Source organism: Barbus barbus (genome assembly GCF_936440315.1).
Source record: "Barbus barbus genome assembly, chromosome: 38".
NCBI classification, from domain to species: domain Eukaryota; kingdom Metazoa; phylum Chordata; class Actinopteri; order Cypriniformes; family Cyprinidae; genus Barbus; species Barbus barbus.
The window spans coordinates 1,970,663-1,987,293 of NC_136716.1; the positions used below are offsets into that span (position 1 = coordinate 1,970,663).

Sequence of the window (16,631 nt, forward strand, 5' to 3'; positions counted from 1 at the left end):
AGAGGAAGATCACATTGTGTGAAGTGGGAGGAGGGCGAGAGGAAATGCCACTATGTTCCATTAAATATAAAGTGCTAAAAACAGACTAATATTTGAGCTGCTGTTTGAACAGACAAAGAAAAACAGTGTTCGGGAAATGCAGCATTAAAGCCAGGCAATAATCGGAGGTAAATTAGTGCTCTTATGTTCTGCTGTTTATGCCCTTATAAGGCAGGACAAACTCAATGACCAACTCGACTCGCCATGAATAAATATGCATTTTGCAGGGAGATTACGATACAAGTTAATAAGCAAGAAGCGAAGCTGTGCGTTACCATGGTAAAAGAGTGTCATTAAAAACTGCACAAATCCTGTGCTCTTATAAAATTGTGGCAACTGCAATGATGAAATACACCAATGTTCAAGAAATATTTACATTTATTATTATTCAATGTCAATGGCAATGTCAATGTCAATGCCTTGCGAAACTATTCATACCCCCTTTATTTATTTCACGTTTTTTCATGTTGCAGCCTTATGTTAAACTGCTTTAAATTACTTTTTTCCCCACATCAATTTACACTCCATACACCATAATGACAGAGCAAAAAACTGATTTGTGACAACTTTGCAAATTTATTAATGCCTTGGGGTGTGAATAGTTTCGCAAGGCACTGTACTGTATGTAGCACCATTAATCACAACAAGAGTTGACCAATGAGCTGGATAACAACACAGAAGCACTTAAACGGTACAACATAATTACTAAAATGCAGTGCAATTAAACGATCTCAGTGATTATATGCCTAATGAAAAAAAGTAAAAAAATAAAAATAATAATAATAAAAAAGATTCAGAAATCATTGTTAATAGCTGCCAAGCAACCTGTCAAATGGCATGGCATTCTCCAAATTATTTACATTAATTTTTTTACCAAATGCCACACAAAGACAAATTAAATAAATAAATAATTAAATGAGTCCATTAATTTATTAACTTTAATTAAATCAAAATAAATACATAATACAAACCCAATTCCAAAAAAGTTGGGACACTGTACAAATTGTGAATAAAAACAGAATGCAATGATGTGGAAGTTTCAAATTTCAATATTTTATTCAGAATACAACATAGATGACATATAAAATGTTTAAACTGAGAAAATGTATCATTTTAAGGTAAAAATAAGTTTATTTTAAATTTCATGGCATCAACACATCTCAAAAAAGTTGGGACAAGGCCATGTTTACCACTGTGTGGCATCCCCTCTTCTTTTTAAAACAGTCTGTAAACGTCTGGGGACTGAGGAGACAAGTTGCTCAAGTTTAGGAATAGGAATGTTGTCCCATTCTTGTCTAATACAGGCTTCTAGTTGCTCAACTGTCTTAGGTCTTCTTTGTCATATCTTCCTCTTTATGATGCGCCAAATGTTTTCTATGGGTGAAAGATCTGGACTGCAGGCTGGCCATTTCAGTACCCGGATCCTCCTTCTACGCAGCCATGATGTTGTAATTGATGCAGTATGTGGTCTGGCATTGTCATGTTGGAAAATGCAAGGTCTTCCCTGAAAGAGACAACGTCTGGATGGGAGCATATGTTGTTCTAGAACTTGGATATACCTTTCAGCATTGATGGTGCCTTTCCAGATGTGTAAGCTGCCCATGCCACACGCACTCATGCAACCCCATACCATCAGAGATGCAGGCTTCTGAACTGAGCGCTGATAACAACTTGGGTTGTCCTTGTCCTCTTTAGTCCGGATGACATGGCGTCCCAATTTTCCAAAAAGAACTTCAAATTTTGATTCGTCTGACCACAGAACAGTTTTCCACTTTGCCACAGTCCATTTGAAATAAGCCTTGGCCCAGAGAAAACGCCTGCGCTTCTGGATCATGTTTAGATATGGCTTCTTTTTTGACCTATAGAGTTTTAGCCGGCAACGGCGAATGGCACGGTGGATTGTGTTCACCGACAATGTTTTCTGGAAGTATTCCTGAGCCCATGCGGTGATTTCCATTACAGTAGCATTCCTGTATGTGATGCAGTGCCGTCTAAGGGCCTGAAGATCACGGGCATCCAGTATGGTTTTCCGGCCTTGACCCTTACGCACAGAGATTGTTCCAGATTCTCTGAATCTTTGGATGATATTATGCACTGTAGATGATGATAACTTCAAACTCTTTGCAATTTTTCTCTGAGAAACTCCTTTCTGATATTGCTCCACTATTTTTCGCCGCAGCATTGGGGGAATTGGTGATCCTCTTGCCATCTTGACTTCTGAGAGACACTGCCACTCTGAGAGGCTCTTTTTATACCCAATCATGTTGCCAATTGACCTAATAAATTGCAAATTGGTCCTCCAGCTGTTCCTTATATGTACATTTAACTTTTCCGGCCTCTTATTGCTACCTGTCCCAACTTTTTTGGAATGTGTAGCTCTCATGAAATCCAAAATGAGCCAATATTTGGCATGACATTTCAAAATGTCTCACTTTCAACATTTGATATGTTATCTATATTCTATTGTGAATGAAATATAAGTTTATGAGATTTGTAAATTATTGCATTCCTTTTTTATTCGTAATTTGTACAGTGTCCCAACTTTTTTGGAATCGGGTTTGTAAATAGATAATAATTAATTGTAAATTAAACTGAAATAAATAAATAGTACATTTGAATAAAAGCTGAATTTGAATTAATTCAAATAAATAAATACATTTGAATTAAATTAAACTAAATAAACAAACAAATTAATTATGAATTAGAATTATTTTTAAATAAATAAATTATGAATTTGAGTAAAATTGAAATTAATTAATTGAATACAATTTTAATAGAAAAAATTATTACAATTTAGATTTAAAGTATAATAAATATAGTATGCATTTTAATACAATTGAAATAAACAAATCAATTATGACTTATTTAATTGAAATAAAGAATTATAAATTCATCTAAATTATAATTCAATTTAATAAGCAAACAAACAAATTAATTAATTAATTAAATATTTGCACTGGCTTGAGATGGAGTTTATTCAAAACTCTGAGTCTAAACTATATGCATTTATATTGGAATGCATCCATGTCTTCACACTTGAAAAAAGTACATATGCTCTTGTGTGATTAATAAATCAGCGCTCCTGCCAGTCTAGACAGAATCTCAATAGTGCGTAACAGCGCAGTGAATTCAGCCAGAGGTGCTGTTGAGTTTCGGAGTGAAAACTTGCTTGCTTGACCAGTGGGGTGGTGATGGCGCAGTGGATAAGACACATGCCTTTGGTGTGAGAGACCTGGGTTCGAATCCACTGTGAGACACCAATGTGTCCCTGAGCAAAGACACTTAACCCCTAGTTGCTCCAGAGGCGTGCGACCTCTGACATATATAGCAATTGTAAGTCGCTTTGGATAAAAGCGTCAGCTAAATTAATAAATGTAAATGTAAAACTGTTATCATGCTTCTTCAGTTTATGTCTGAAGTGCCAGTCTCGTGAACCACAATCACTTGGGCAATATTTCAAAGCTGTTGACACTCTGTGGAAAAAAACGACAGAGACATTCACAGGACGAGAGACAGGAGCCCAGAGCAAGAACGAGGAGCCAGATGAGGAAGAGTCGGAGGGAGTGATGAATACCAAGTGAGCGTAATGTGACTGCAGCATGCAATCTTACGGACCACCTGCTTCAAGGAAGGCTTAAAACACTTCAGAAATACAAGACAGAACATTCAGGCAAATTGAGTGTTTCAGCAAATAGCAGACACATGCTCACAATCTTAAATATAGATTTGCATACTCAACATGTGTAGAAACTGAAAGAAGCATTACCATTGAGCCCTGCTCACTAAACTAATAAGAATATCGAAGAAACAGCAGTTCGACTGCATAAAAACTGACACCTGTTTGAAATCTTGTTTTTGGTGCGAGTTCAATTTTTATTTAAATTATATTTTTAGGTTTATGTATCTTCAATACTAGGCTGGGTGGTACAGCCAATAAATATTTCTATAAAGATCTCAGGATATATATTTATATTAGTGATTGTTCAGTGACACTTTATGCAGGTTATATCACCTTTGTAAGTGAGTCATTAAATCATTTATTCAGCAGACTTGTTCAAAATACTAATTCATTCAGGAATTAATTAAATGACTGTCTTTATTAAGTGAGTCACTGAATCATTTATTCATCAGATTTGTTCAAAATGCTGATTCCATCAGGAAAGGAATCAAGTGACTCAGTCAGTCATTGAATTATTTGCTCAATCAATTTGTTCAACAACACAGATTAATTCTGGAAGAACTAAATAATACTAAAAACTAATATATTTTTGAGTCAATGAATCACTCATTCAACAGATTCATTCAAAGCGCTGATTCATTCAGGAACAAATCAAGCAATTGCATTTATGAGTTAGTGATTGAATCGTTCACTTGACTGATTCATTCCACAAGAGATTCATTCCAGAAAGAACTAAATGACTGTCTTTATGAATATTTAACACCTCCACACTCTCAAATCCTTAAGTTACTTATCTTTTGATTATCGATATCTCTTGGTTTAAACATTCGGCCTGATCTTATGCATGACCTACAAACCAATGTTCATTATCTCACCAAACAGCAAAACAATTATGTTTAAATTACTGAAAGTGGATAAAAAATTCAAAGTTTAATGACACTCCAAGGTGCCACAGGAAGAGATTTAGCCTGTGCTTATTAGTGACTATATGGCTGATAAAAGACCCACCTAAGATGCTGATGCAACCATGTGAAATTCATTTCTCCTCCCTTAATCCAGTGTAATCCTATTTAGCACTGAATGTGTCAATTATCTGTGAGAGTAATGAAAACGATGCTGCCAGCAATAAGCACTTCAGCACCACATTCCAGACAGAAGCTGATGTTTATTCAGCGAGCCACATGCCTTCACAATAAAGAGAAAACTTGATGCGATGCTGCACTCGGCTTGAATCATGGCTGCATGACGGTACATTCATCAGTGAAATTATAAAGGGTAACATATACACTACCTTTCAAAGGTTTGGGGTCCATATATATTTAATACTTGTCTTCAGCAAGGCTGCATTAAATTGATCAAAAGTGACAGTAAAGACATTTATAAAGTTACAAAAGACTTCTATTTCAAATAAATGCAGTTCTTTTGAACTTTCTATTCATCTGTGAATCCTGAAAAATAAAACGTATCACAGTTTCCCCAAAAATATCGGGCAGCACAACTGTTTTCAACATCGCTAATATTCAGAAATGTTTCTTGAGTAAATCAGTATATTAGAATGATTTCTGAATGATTTCTGACACTGAAGACTGGAGTAATGATGCTGAAAATTTAGCTTGGATCACATAAATAAATTACATTTTACAGTATATAAAAAAATAGTTATTTTGTAGTAAACTCTAATATTTCAAAACAGTTTTACTGCATTTTTCACAAAATAAATGCAACCTTGGTCAGCAGAAGAGACTTCTTTCAAAAACAATATACCAACATTTGAACAATAATAGCATTCATTTAAGTGCATTTAGTCTTGTTTATTCTTACAACAACAACAACAATAATAATAATAATAATAATTATAAATAATAATAATAATATTTCCAACAGGATAAGAAAAATAATTTGAATAATTCAATTTTTAATGGTATTTTTCCCTCCCAACCCAAAAACCCCACAGATTTTTTTTGCGGTGTGACGTGAAGGCTTTGGTTTTCCGTATCTCAGGCTTTTGTTCCTGGTTCGTCACAGTGATTAGCATGAATTTACGCTAATTAACCTGAGCAGCAGAGTTGAGGCTTGAGTGCCTCTGTGCAAATGAACAGGTGCTGCGTTACACACACACACACTCATAAAGTCCCTTATGGTTATGAGTCTGACAGCAAACAAAAGCTTCTTGAGATGCAAATGTATGTGGGCGTGAGCTGCAACCTTTGGTCTGAGGAACGGCACATGTGAACGTCTGATATTTGTTTGTTTGTACATGTTTATGTGTCTGTGAAAGAGACAGAGAGAGAGAAAGAGACAGAAATGTGTGTGGGAGTGCGAGGGGGTTGTGTGTTTACATGTTCACATATTAATAAGGATCTTTAAAAGCCCAGGGTGACTTCTGTCCCCCTGCGCCGCGGCTAATGGTTATAAATGGTGCAATACTTCATGATGTATTGATAACTGGGCCCGCAGCTGTAAACCTGCAGGACAGATGGCCTCAATACCTCTCTTTGATGCTCAAGTCATTAAACTCACATCTCATTTCCAAATCATTAGCCCAAAACTTTCTGTCCCCCTAGTTCTCCTTCTCCAAAAATCACTGCATAACATAGTCCATATGTTTTGATCAATGTGCAATAAACACACATACAGTACAGATGCACAACAAACATGTAGTTGAAAGTGTGGTTAAAGTCTTGCCTTTTCTTACATATTTGGCAGCGTTCAGGCAGACTAAATGACAGAAAAATGTTGTTTTGCTTAAAAATTAAATATGCATGGATGAATTGCTCACTATAAGATCAATATGAATTTAGAACACAGATTAACCTAAAACACTCTCTATGCACACATTTATCCATATACATACACTCTAAAAAATGCTGGGTTATTATTATTATTTTTTTTTACACAAATGCTGGGTTCAGCCTGTTTTCTCAGAATTGCAAGATATACATTAAATGAGTTTACTACAAAAATGTGATTCTAAGAAGAAAAGTCCAGATTGTGAGCTAAAAAAATTGCAATTACAATATTTTTTAAATTTCATAGCAATAACAAAACAAACCCTGAATTATAAACTCTGAATGTCTCCCAATTACTTTTTTTAGTGTATTGTAAAAGCAGTATAGAAATAAAATTGACTTGATTTTAAAGTAACACAAAATGCCATTCACAACCATAATCTGCCTGACATATTTTTGTTAAAACACATAAGTAAGAAAAAAATGTAGGGCAACATTTTTATTTTATCCATCTAGAATTGATTACATCATGAAAATTGGGCGTTATTCCTCAAAACTGAGTAAGATAACTGCACTGATAAAAAGGATTTTGTGGCGAAGTAAATACTACAGAAAATTTCTACATTAAATAATTTAGTTCAGGCAAGAATGAAAAAAAATAGTACATTTTAAATTTAAGCTTGTAGAATTTAAAGTTTGAACTTATAAGTATATTTTACTTGGAATTGTTTATTTTTACAAAGATTGTTCAAGTAAATATCAACGTCTGTTGTTCCAATCATGAACTTGGGCCTGAACAATTAATCCAATTTCTTTTTTTTTTTGCTGTTTTCGAGATGTATTTACACTGTTTTATGGTTGCTTTTGTTGTTAGGTTAAGTAACTTGCTGTTTTGTGACATCTGGAGTAATTTTTTTTTAAATAAAATTTTTTAAGTTTTTTTTGTTTTTTTTACTCAAAATGACCCATTCACACTCAAACACTATTTACTGATCGTCACCATAGTTGGGTATCATGTGCCAAGTATTCAAGTCTCTGTGTTCATTCAGTTAATAACTATATTGAGTCAACATAATACCTTAAAAAGAATAACGAGCTGTTTATTTGCTTACATGCGTGATTGTAACTTAACCACATGCTTAATTGATAATTTTCACGTGACGTCACACCCTTATAGGAACGGGCAAAAATTACTTTTTACGCAGATTGCATCAAGTAATAATGTAGTAAAACGCAGATATTAAAAGTCTAGATTCAGTAAACACCTTATTGATGATGTATATTTTGTACAGGCAAGCAGATGAAGCCAGAATATAAACGCAATGTGCAAAGTTTCACATTAAATGGCTTCCCATAGAAAACCATTAGAAGGAAAACACTGGACCGTTAAGCAGATTGTGTTCTTATTCATATTGCCTGTGCATCGTTAATATGAGGAATACTGAATTTGATCTTTTAATATTACTGTTTTAAATATATTATGGCACTTTAAGTGTTTTTGCAATGTTTTGTCGCACTGTTTGTGATTGAAATAGTGCTTAACATGGATTGCAACTGGCCAAAACTTGCATTTTGTTCAGAAATACCTTTGTTTTATTGTTTTGAGAGGTGATTTAAATATTTGCAACTGGGAAACAGATGAAAAATTGACACGCTTGTGCTGCAGTTCTATGTATGTTTTGCCCTCCAAGTCTTCGAGCCGGTCACGTGACTGAAAGCTATGAATAGGCTTTTTTTCAGTGCTATGTTGTTTGTGTAAAGTTTACAAACCGTGAACCGTGAGTGAAATGTTCTTGAGTACTGCAGGGTAAACTTAAAATAATTAAGTAGAAGTTACTCATCAACTCTACCTGGCCACGTTAAATTTACTTATTTCCTTTGCTAATTTCAAATTTAACTTAAGTACTTTTTACTTAATTCCGTATTTAAATTTTTCTTTAAAAATATGTGTGCAAAAACTTGCAATTCAAGTCAATTTAACTTCTTGGTTTTTTTCAGTGTGGAGGAGAGGGGATGAAAAAATAAGAGCCATTCAAGAATCAGCCTAACAGGAATTTTCATAATTTCAGATGCTGAGCAAGATATGCCATTTTCATGAAATTATTTCATATTTGTAATGTTTTGAGAAACATGGATTGATCATGAACAATAAGATCAGGAATGCGCATTATAAAAAGTAATAAATAGGGTCTGATTTCATGTTGGCGTTAAAAGGTTATTTCACCCTAAAATGACAATTATGTCATAAATTACTCACCCTCATGTTGTTCCAAACCCACAAGACCTTCGTTCATCTTAGAAACACAAATTAAGATATTTTTGATGAAATCGGAGCGCTATCTGACCCTGCATAGACAGCAACGCAACTGAAATGTTCCATGGTCCAGAAACGTAGTAAATACATGGATAAAACAGTCCATGTGTCATCAGTGGCTCAACTTCAGTTTTGCGACGCTACGAGAATACTTTATTTTTTGCGCAAAGAAAACAAAAATAACAATTTACTCAACCAATCTTGTCCCCCGCGTTACGTCTTCCGTCATTTTGGAGAGTACCCAAGAACGTATGTGAAACACAGCCCTGTATAATTTACATCATTAGTTGAGAGAGTGATTTATACTGTATGCGACAAAAACTGACATTATAACAAAAATATGCACAAACTGAAATTCCAATCAAATCAAAAGTGAACTGTGAATTTGAATCAAATGAAATGCATTAAATCTGTATCGATTCTCTTATCTTATTGCAATGAATTGTTTGCAATCACATAGTAATGTACAGAAGACGCAGTGCAAATTATATTGCACTCCAGCAACCCACTGTTATGCATTTCTTATGCATAATTACAGAGAAAATATGCAAATAATTACAGGATATTTACGTATAGTCCCAAAGATAAAAACGGAAATGGAAAATGGTTATGAAAAACTAAATTATGCCTGATTTGGGGGCAAGAAACATTGACTCATAGTCCTCAGGGAAACATTAAATACCAACAAACACTCAGAGAAATTGCTCTTTAAGAAAACCTAACAGTGACGCGCACTCATTAAAAGAGGACTTTCACAGGTTTATTATTACAAAGGAACTCTTAAAATGAAATTGCAATATCAAAAGGGGTATTGACCTCTAAATGCACACGAGTCTTACCTGTATGTTGTCAAAAGAAGCTTTATTTGTCACATCGTAGAGCAGCAAAAGAGCTGAAAAGACAGACAAGACATTAATCACATATATGGAAAACCTCAACTTAGACATCGGTTGTTTCTAAACACAAAAAGTCCTTTTGCACTCTGTAAAATCATTTATTACTAGAAGAGAAAGGAGTATAAAGTTAGTGGATGAGTCCTCTGGCTTTACAAGCATGTAATCTGAAGCACTCCAGCTGCCCGCCGCTCGCACCATGTGATGTATTTATGGATTCAGTCCTTTATTTGGGGTTTGGGGGAGATGAAGGTCCGTGAAGGGCAAACATTAAAGGATAATTACCATCTCTGGTACGAGGGAAGCGGCACAGACGGAGGAACAAACAATGTCTGGCTGTGCATTCTCTCTCTCTCTCTCACACACACACACAAACGCACCGTTATTCAGAATGGAGAAGAGACGGTCTGAATGGAGATTGTTTTATCAGCTCTTAACAGCTAGAGTTTGCATGCAAGACGCTTTAAATTCAATCTTAGCTTTCTTTTGCAAGACAATGCAACGCTGAAGTCTTTCAAAGGAACTTTTCCTAAAGTCCACACGAGGCCTGCATTGAGTGACAGGAGCCGAAGCGCAGGAGGACTGATGGGAAGCGACAGCAGCGTGTCGGGGTCCTGTACGATCACAGCCGCCTGTGTCTGTGCGTCTGAAACCAATGAGACAGCGATTCAGCTGTGCAGGCGGAAATAATTGACAGTTTGTTTGCGAGCATCTCAAATGCCAGGTGTTCTCCATTTACAACGTCTGAACAAATATATGTGAGGGGGAATTTTCAATAAAGCAGAAACTCAAACAGCTGTAACCTTGAAACAATTTCTGCTCGTGGGAGTGAGACATGTCGCAAAAGACATTCAGAAAATCTTTTACACAACATGGTGCAATTTAAAAGAACTAACTGATTTAATTAAACCTTTTAAGCTGCAAACCTTTTATTTTGATGAGTTAAATTTTGCTTTTGTTCCTATTTTTGTCTAACCTGATCTCATGAACGTGTGTATAAATAGTACGCCAAATAAAAACAAAAGCTTGTGGTATTTATACGCAAAAATTGAAATTGGCTTATATATGCTACACAATGGGAAGGATTAGGGTTGCATGCATCATCAGATGCATGTACGCGAAAATCATTTTGTATCATATGTATGCGAACTGCGCATGATATGCACGCCAAAGTCATTTTTGCGTATCAATAACACGAGTTTTTGTTTTTATTTGGCGTACTATTCATATGCATTTTCATGAGACCGGGCTCTTTTGTCCCTTTGGATAATAGTATTATTATTAAAATAATAATAATAATAATGACAACACACAACAAAATTACTAAAACTTCAAATAAATAAAAACAAAAACAGAAATCAGAAAAAATATAAATGGAAACTATAAAGCTTATTGTCAAGACAACAGTTAGTTTAACTTTATAAAATAACTAAATCTCAAACTGAAATAAAAATTAATAGAAATTATAGACATACTGTACAGTATTTATAATAATAATAACACAACTAAATTATTAGATCTTCATATTTATAATGAAAACAGAAAATATAAATATTCAAAAAAATTAAAAATGTTAAAAAACTACAATCCAGTTGGATAAAAGCGTCTGCTAAATGCACAGGTTGACATAACAATGCTGATCAACTGCATGTAATTTAAATTGAAATGCCAGTGTTAATTGTAATAAATAATGAAATGCTCTTGATAACTTGGATTTTTAGTTCCCAACATGCTTTGCAGGACTGGATAAGGAGAATAAATATTGAATATTGTGTTATTTTATGTGTTTTTTTAGTAAAGGCAAAGACCCGGTAGTGTTTAGAGTTTTTCTCGATTGCTAACACACTATCCTGAAACAAAGACACGTTTCTCAAAACATTTAACACATTTCACCTGCATGCTCCAATTTGTGTTTTCTGCAAAACTCTACACAATTGGTTCAAGGGCCACCACTGAATTATGTTGAAATTAATTGAAACACATTAATTTTATTGAGTAATCAACTTCAAAATGTGTTCATTCCACAAAATTTTAAATTGCTATAATTCAGTGTAATTTGTTAGTTGAACATATTTTCATTAAAAGAGGTCATAGCTCAAAAAGACTGATCCAAACGGTTGCATTTATTCTTTTCGTAAAGCAAAACTTTCGTTTTAGAGTGTGGCATGCCTACAGATTTCAGACGTCTCACAGCGGGAGAAACAGAGAAATCGTCCCCCTGCAGCTTCACAAAACGCTTGCATTTTAATTCTGCCATGCTCATTATGCATAGTATTCAGCTGTGTATATGGAGAAGTTGGGAGTATTTTACATAAACCTGTGAAGCAGTTCCATTTTCAATGCAACTAAACAAGGAGAAAGAGAAAAAGCTGTAAAGCTATAAACATTTACTGTTACACAGGCCACTGTACCATCAGTTTCAAAACCACTGTACCGTCACACACCAAAAGTGTAATGTATATTGCGCATTTTGATGTATTGCATTGCATATTTCTTCAACTATAGAGTCTTGTGGACTTTATTTAGATAATAAATTCTCTTAAAATGCACTTGATTTAATTAGTCTAAAATCTAAGAAAAATCCCTAAAAATAAGGCGCAATGTACTATGTTAATATTAAGAAATGTTCAGTATTTTTTATTACCCGTATTGTGAATTATGCATCGAATTTTGTTGTGGTTTAGGGTTAAAATAAGTGTCTGTAAACTTAACAGAAAAGGTACTGGTCATTTTCTGACTTTCTGACATTTATATATATTTTTATCCTTAAAAAGAAAGTCAGAAAGCATTTTATGATGATTTTTTCACTTTGCTCTTGTCCCAGACTTTTGTGAAAATAAAACAAACTATGAAAATAAAATGAATAAAAAAATAAAAATGATTATCTAAACAAAGTGAAATACAAATAAACCATTTCAATATTTGTGTAAAAATGTTTTAAATGAATTTTAACTAATTAAACGTCCCACTTATACCTTTTGCCTCCAATAAAAACATTTTATCAATAGTTATTTCTCAGGAAGGTTGCAGTGAAGATCTTGTGGTTAAATTTGAGATGTGTGAAAAAAAAAACAAGGAAAAATCCAAATGTCACTTTTTTGTGATTTTGTGTCATTTCCGATCAAGCCATAAATTCCTGTGAAATTACCATTATCGCAAGACAAATGAGTTTACCATTTTATTCTAAAGATGTTTAAAATGTAATTTCCATCACAGATACGCATAACTTTGAGATGTGGTGAAAATGACACGGTAGTGAAAATGTTCAATTCAATGACTTAAACATGTCTATGTTGTCTCAAATCCCCACTAGATTTTGAAACCTGCTACGTAACTAATTAAGTATAGGCAGAAATATCAACTGCTTCATGTCTCCATATAAGATGTGACGTCTTCTCTTCGTGTCAGTATACTGTAGCATATGCAAAAGCTGGAACAAAAGATGTAAAATGCAGCTTTAAATGCATATTGGCCCGAATAAACAATCAAACTGGAGCAAAGGAACAAAGACTCGTCACAAAGGGCCTTTTCAGAGCTCAGTTAGACTGACACATGTGAGTGGCACTTCAATAATGACTGCAATGAACAATAATCATGTCAAAACCATTTCTGAAGCCATTATTATCTTGCTCTCAAAACCCTGCCCAAAAATACTATCATTTATTACTGACCCAGAAAGGTGGAAGAGAGATGAGGGAGAAATGGAGGTAGAGAGAGCGAGAGAGAGACACACAAACCACTGCACCTTTAGTTCTGAAAGACATTTCATCATTCACATTACCTATGCATTTGGTTATAAAGTGGTTGAAAATCAAATTAGGTAAATAAGGCAGAGCGTTCAATCAATACAGACAACTCACACATTCAACCAAATAAAGCTCATACATCATTGATTTCATCTGAATGGCTTTGAAAGCTCCGCTGAAGAGCGCCTGTGTCCTTGTCCCTTCACGTTGTGTTTGTTTTATCTGATGAGCAGTAGATGATGAATATGCTACAGATCTGCTGATAAAAGAGACCTGAGGGATCATCATTTCTCATTCACGCTGAATGACTGACATATGTCAAATGTTTCAAATGTTCAGGTCACATTTCACCCTAAAATCAAGGTGCATTACATTTTAAATCATGAAAACAAAGCCTGTTTTTTAGGTCAACGCACCCAATTCTCACTACCATAATTTTGATGAGGATTTTATTACAAGGTTATTTTTATAGACAAGAAAGAAGAATAAAGAGACAAAGAAATCACAATGAAAGCAGTAAATTAATTTAGGAAAATATTAAAGTAAATAACAAATAAAACATTTCAAGCTAATATTGTACATTTTAATTAAATTTAAATAATTTATTATTATATTAAATGATTATATAACAGTTTAACAATTAATAAATGCTTCTGAATTAAAGACTTTAAATGCTTACATGCATATTTCTTATTTTTTTATTTCCATTAATGAAAATAATTGTGGTTTCAGACCAGGGTTGAAAAGAAAATTCCACCAAAATCAATAAAAATGACCAAAAAACTCCAAATCTGAGATCTTTTTATAATATATTTAACAGTGCTGTTTTTTTTTTGTGTGAATATCATTTGCAAATGGGATTGAGTTTAACATTTTAGATGCAATATTGTCAATATTTTCTGTGTTTGTTATATTTGCCAACTACAATAGTTGCAAACTAAGCCACAGAGCCACTGCTTGAGTCAATGATTAAATACTGTACATACCAAGACAACATTTCTCATTTTCATTTCATTCAACTTGATATATAACAAAAACTAAAATGGAATAAAAATAAATAATTAATACAAATTCATTAAAAACTATAGACATTTGAAAGACTAATAAAACTGACAGACACACCAAAATTGTGAAAACTGTATGACAAATTCAAAAGAAAACTGAACATAAATAAACAATTAAAATAAAATTGAAATGAAATAAATATTCAAAATATTACTATAATAGTATCTCAATGATGCTAAAATAATGTTTTGAATGAGATAGTTGAATGAATGATTCAATGACTCACTCAATAAATTTTAGTTTCTTAAGTGGATCATTTAATTATTTTAAAATAATTTCAGAATTTTATATTCAAAACATTACTCTCATAATATTATTTATGCAAATGTAACAGCAATTTTGTCATTTTCTTTCACTTGGTTCACAATGCTTCGATATGTATAATGGAACTGAATATTCATATGCTATGGTACTTTCAAAGAATACCACGGTACATGCTCATACAACCTTTATAATGCCACAATTGCATTTCTGAAGACATGGTGATACAGAGCTACTTTTTTGATGCTAAAAACGCACATAAGAGCACCGGGATGAAATATGAATCATCTGAGCAACATTCAAACGCATCCATCTCCCAGTTCTCATATTTGATGTGATCTGTGGTGCAGTGCCATGTCTCTCGGTGAGCTGATGGCACACAGGCACGGCACAGATGGGAGAGGCAGTCCGTGGGCGTCAGGAGTACAGTAGATCTGCTCAGACTCACATGCACCCTAATAAAGCTCCACACACGCAGGACAGCAGCAGCTCCACCAGCACTGATATCTAAGGTGACGCTCTGGGATGTGATTTAAAGATCTGTATGTGCACGGCGCCTGAGGTTAGGACCGTTTGCATGTGACAGATTCACGAGGGAAAAACGGTCGGCCGCAAAAAGCGTGCATTATTACTTTGCATCAAGTTAAACGTCAATCACTCCCTGCTGGAAAGGTGTGGTGAAAGGGTGTTGAGTGTGTGTACATGCATCAGAACCTCATTTAAAAGGGTCACAATAGCTGCTCTTTATGATCCAATCGGTCTTGTTTGAAGTGTAAGAGCGTGGGCTGGTGTGGGCGGGTCGCACATGCTCTCGGAAAGCTTTAGTAATGCTTTAAAAACTGAAAAATTAACAATGCACTAAAACAGTCTTGAAACTCAAAAGCTATGCAGGAACACAAAACAGCTACTCTGCATACAAGAACATGAATTTTGCTATGACGATCTGTCATTTGGTTTTGCTTTATATGGTCGGTACTTCAAACCAATTGCATTTCACTGCAGCTCTAAGTAGCTCTTTCTGTTCCAGGTAGGTTGAAATGGAGCACAAAAGCCATAATTTAAATTCAGTGGTGCATCTCTCCTAAGGTGTATGTTTGGTACAATATATCAGATATCTTGAGAGATACTCAGGCTAAATTAAACTAAAACAACAACCCCAAAAATCATTTAAAAAATATATATAGACAAAAAACTCATAAAAATGACAAAAAGAATTGCTACAACTTTAAATAAAATTAAAATGGATAACATATAAAATGAAATATTAAAATTAAACTTCAAATCTTAATAAAAAACACTATTTTCAATAAATCAGTTGAAGGAATGAATTAATGACTCAAGTTTTAGTTTCATGATATCATTTAAATCATCTTTCAGTATTCAAAACCTTATGTTTAAAACATACATTTTAATTATATATATATAAAATCATGGGGGCAGTCGTGGCCTAATGGTTAAAGAGTCGGACTTGTAACCCGAAGGTTGCGGGTTTGAGTGTCCAGCACTCTCTCCACCCTCAATACCACGACTGAGGTGAGACCCTTGAGCAAGGCACCGAACCCCCAACTGCTCCCCGGGCGCCGCAGCATTGGCTGCCCACTGCTCCGGGTGTGTGTTCACAGTGTGTGTGTGTGTTCACTTCTCACTGCTGTGTGTGTGTGCACTTGGATGAGTTAAATGCAGAGCACAAATTCCAAGTATGGGACACCATACTTGGCCACATAAAAATATATATTTACTTTTTCAGACAACATTCATTTTATTTATTAAATATTGTATTTTTAGTTTAAGTTTTAGTTAATAACAATGCACCAAAGTCTTAGTTTGTGTAGTGCTTTACTGTGTCTACTCTTAGTTTGGTGTGCTTTACAACAAAATGTGTGCATAAACACTATTTTGCATCGT

The 16,631-nt window shown here is 34.3% G+C and overlaps 1 protein-coding gene across 1 annotated transcript in view; it reads right to left on the reverse strand.

Moving 5' to 3' along the window:
- LOC306858136 (ras-related protein Rab-26-like) overlaps positions 1 to 16,631 on the reverse strand; it is a 77,298-nt gene that overhangs the window by 23,524 nt on the left and 37,143 nt on the right. Inside the window, exon 5 of the mRNA XM_079398531.1 lies at positions 9,601 to 9,653. Within this exon, the coding sequence (XP_079254657.1) occupies positions 9,601 to 9,653 (53 nt within the window). The remainder of the gene's footprint in view (positions 1 to 9,600; positions 9,654 to 16,631) is intronic.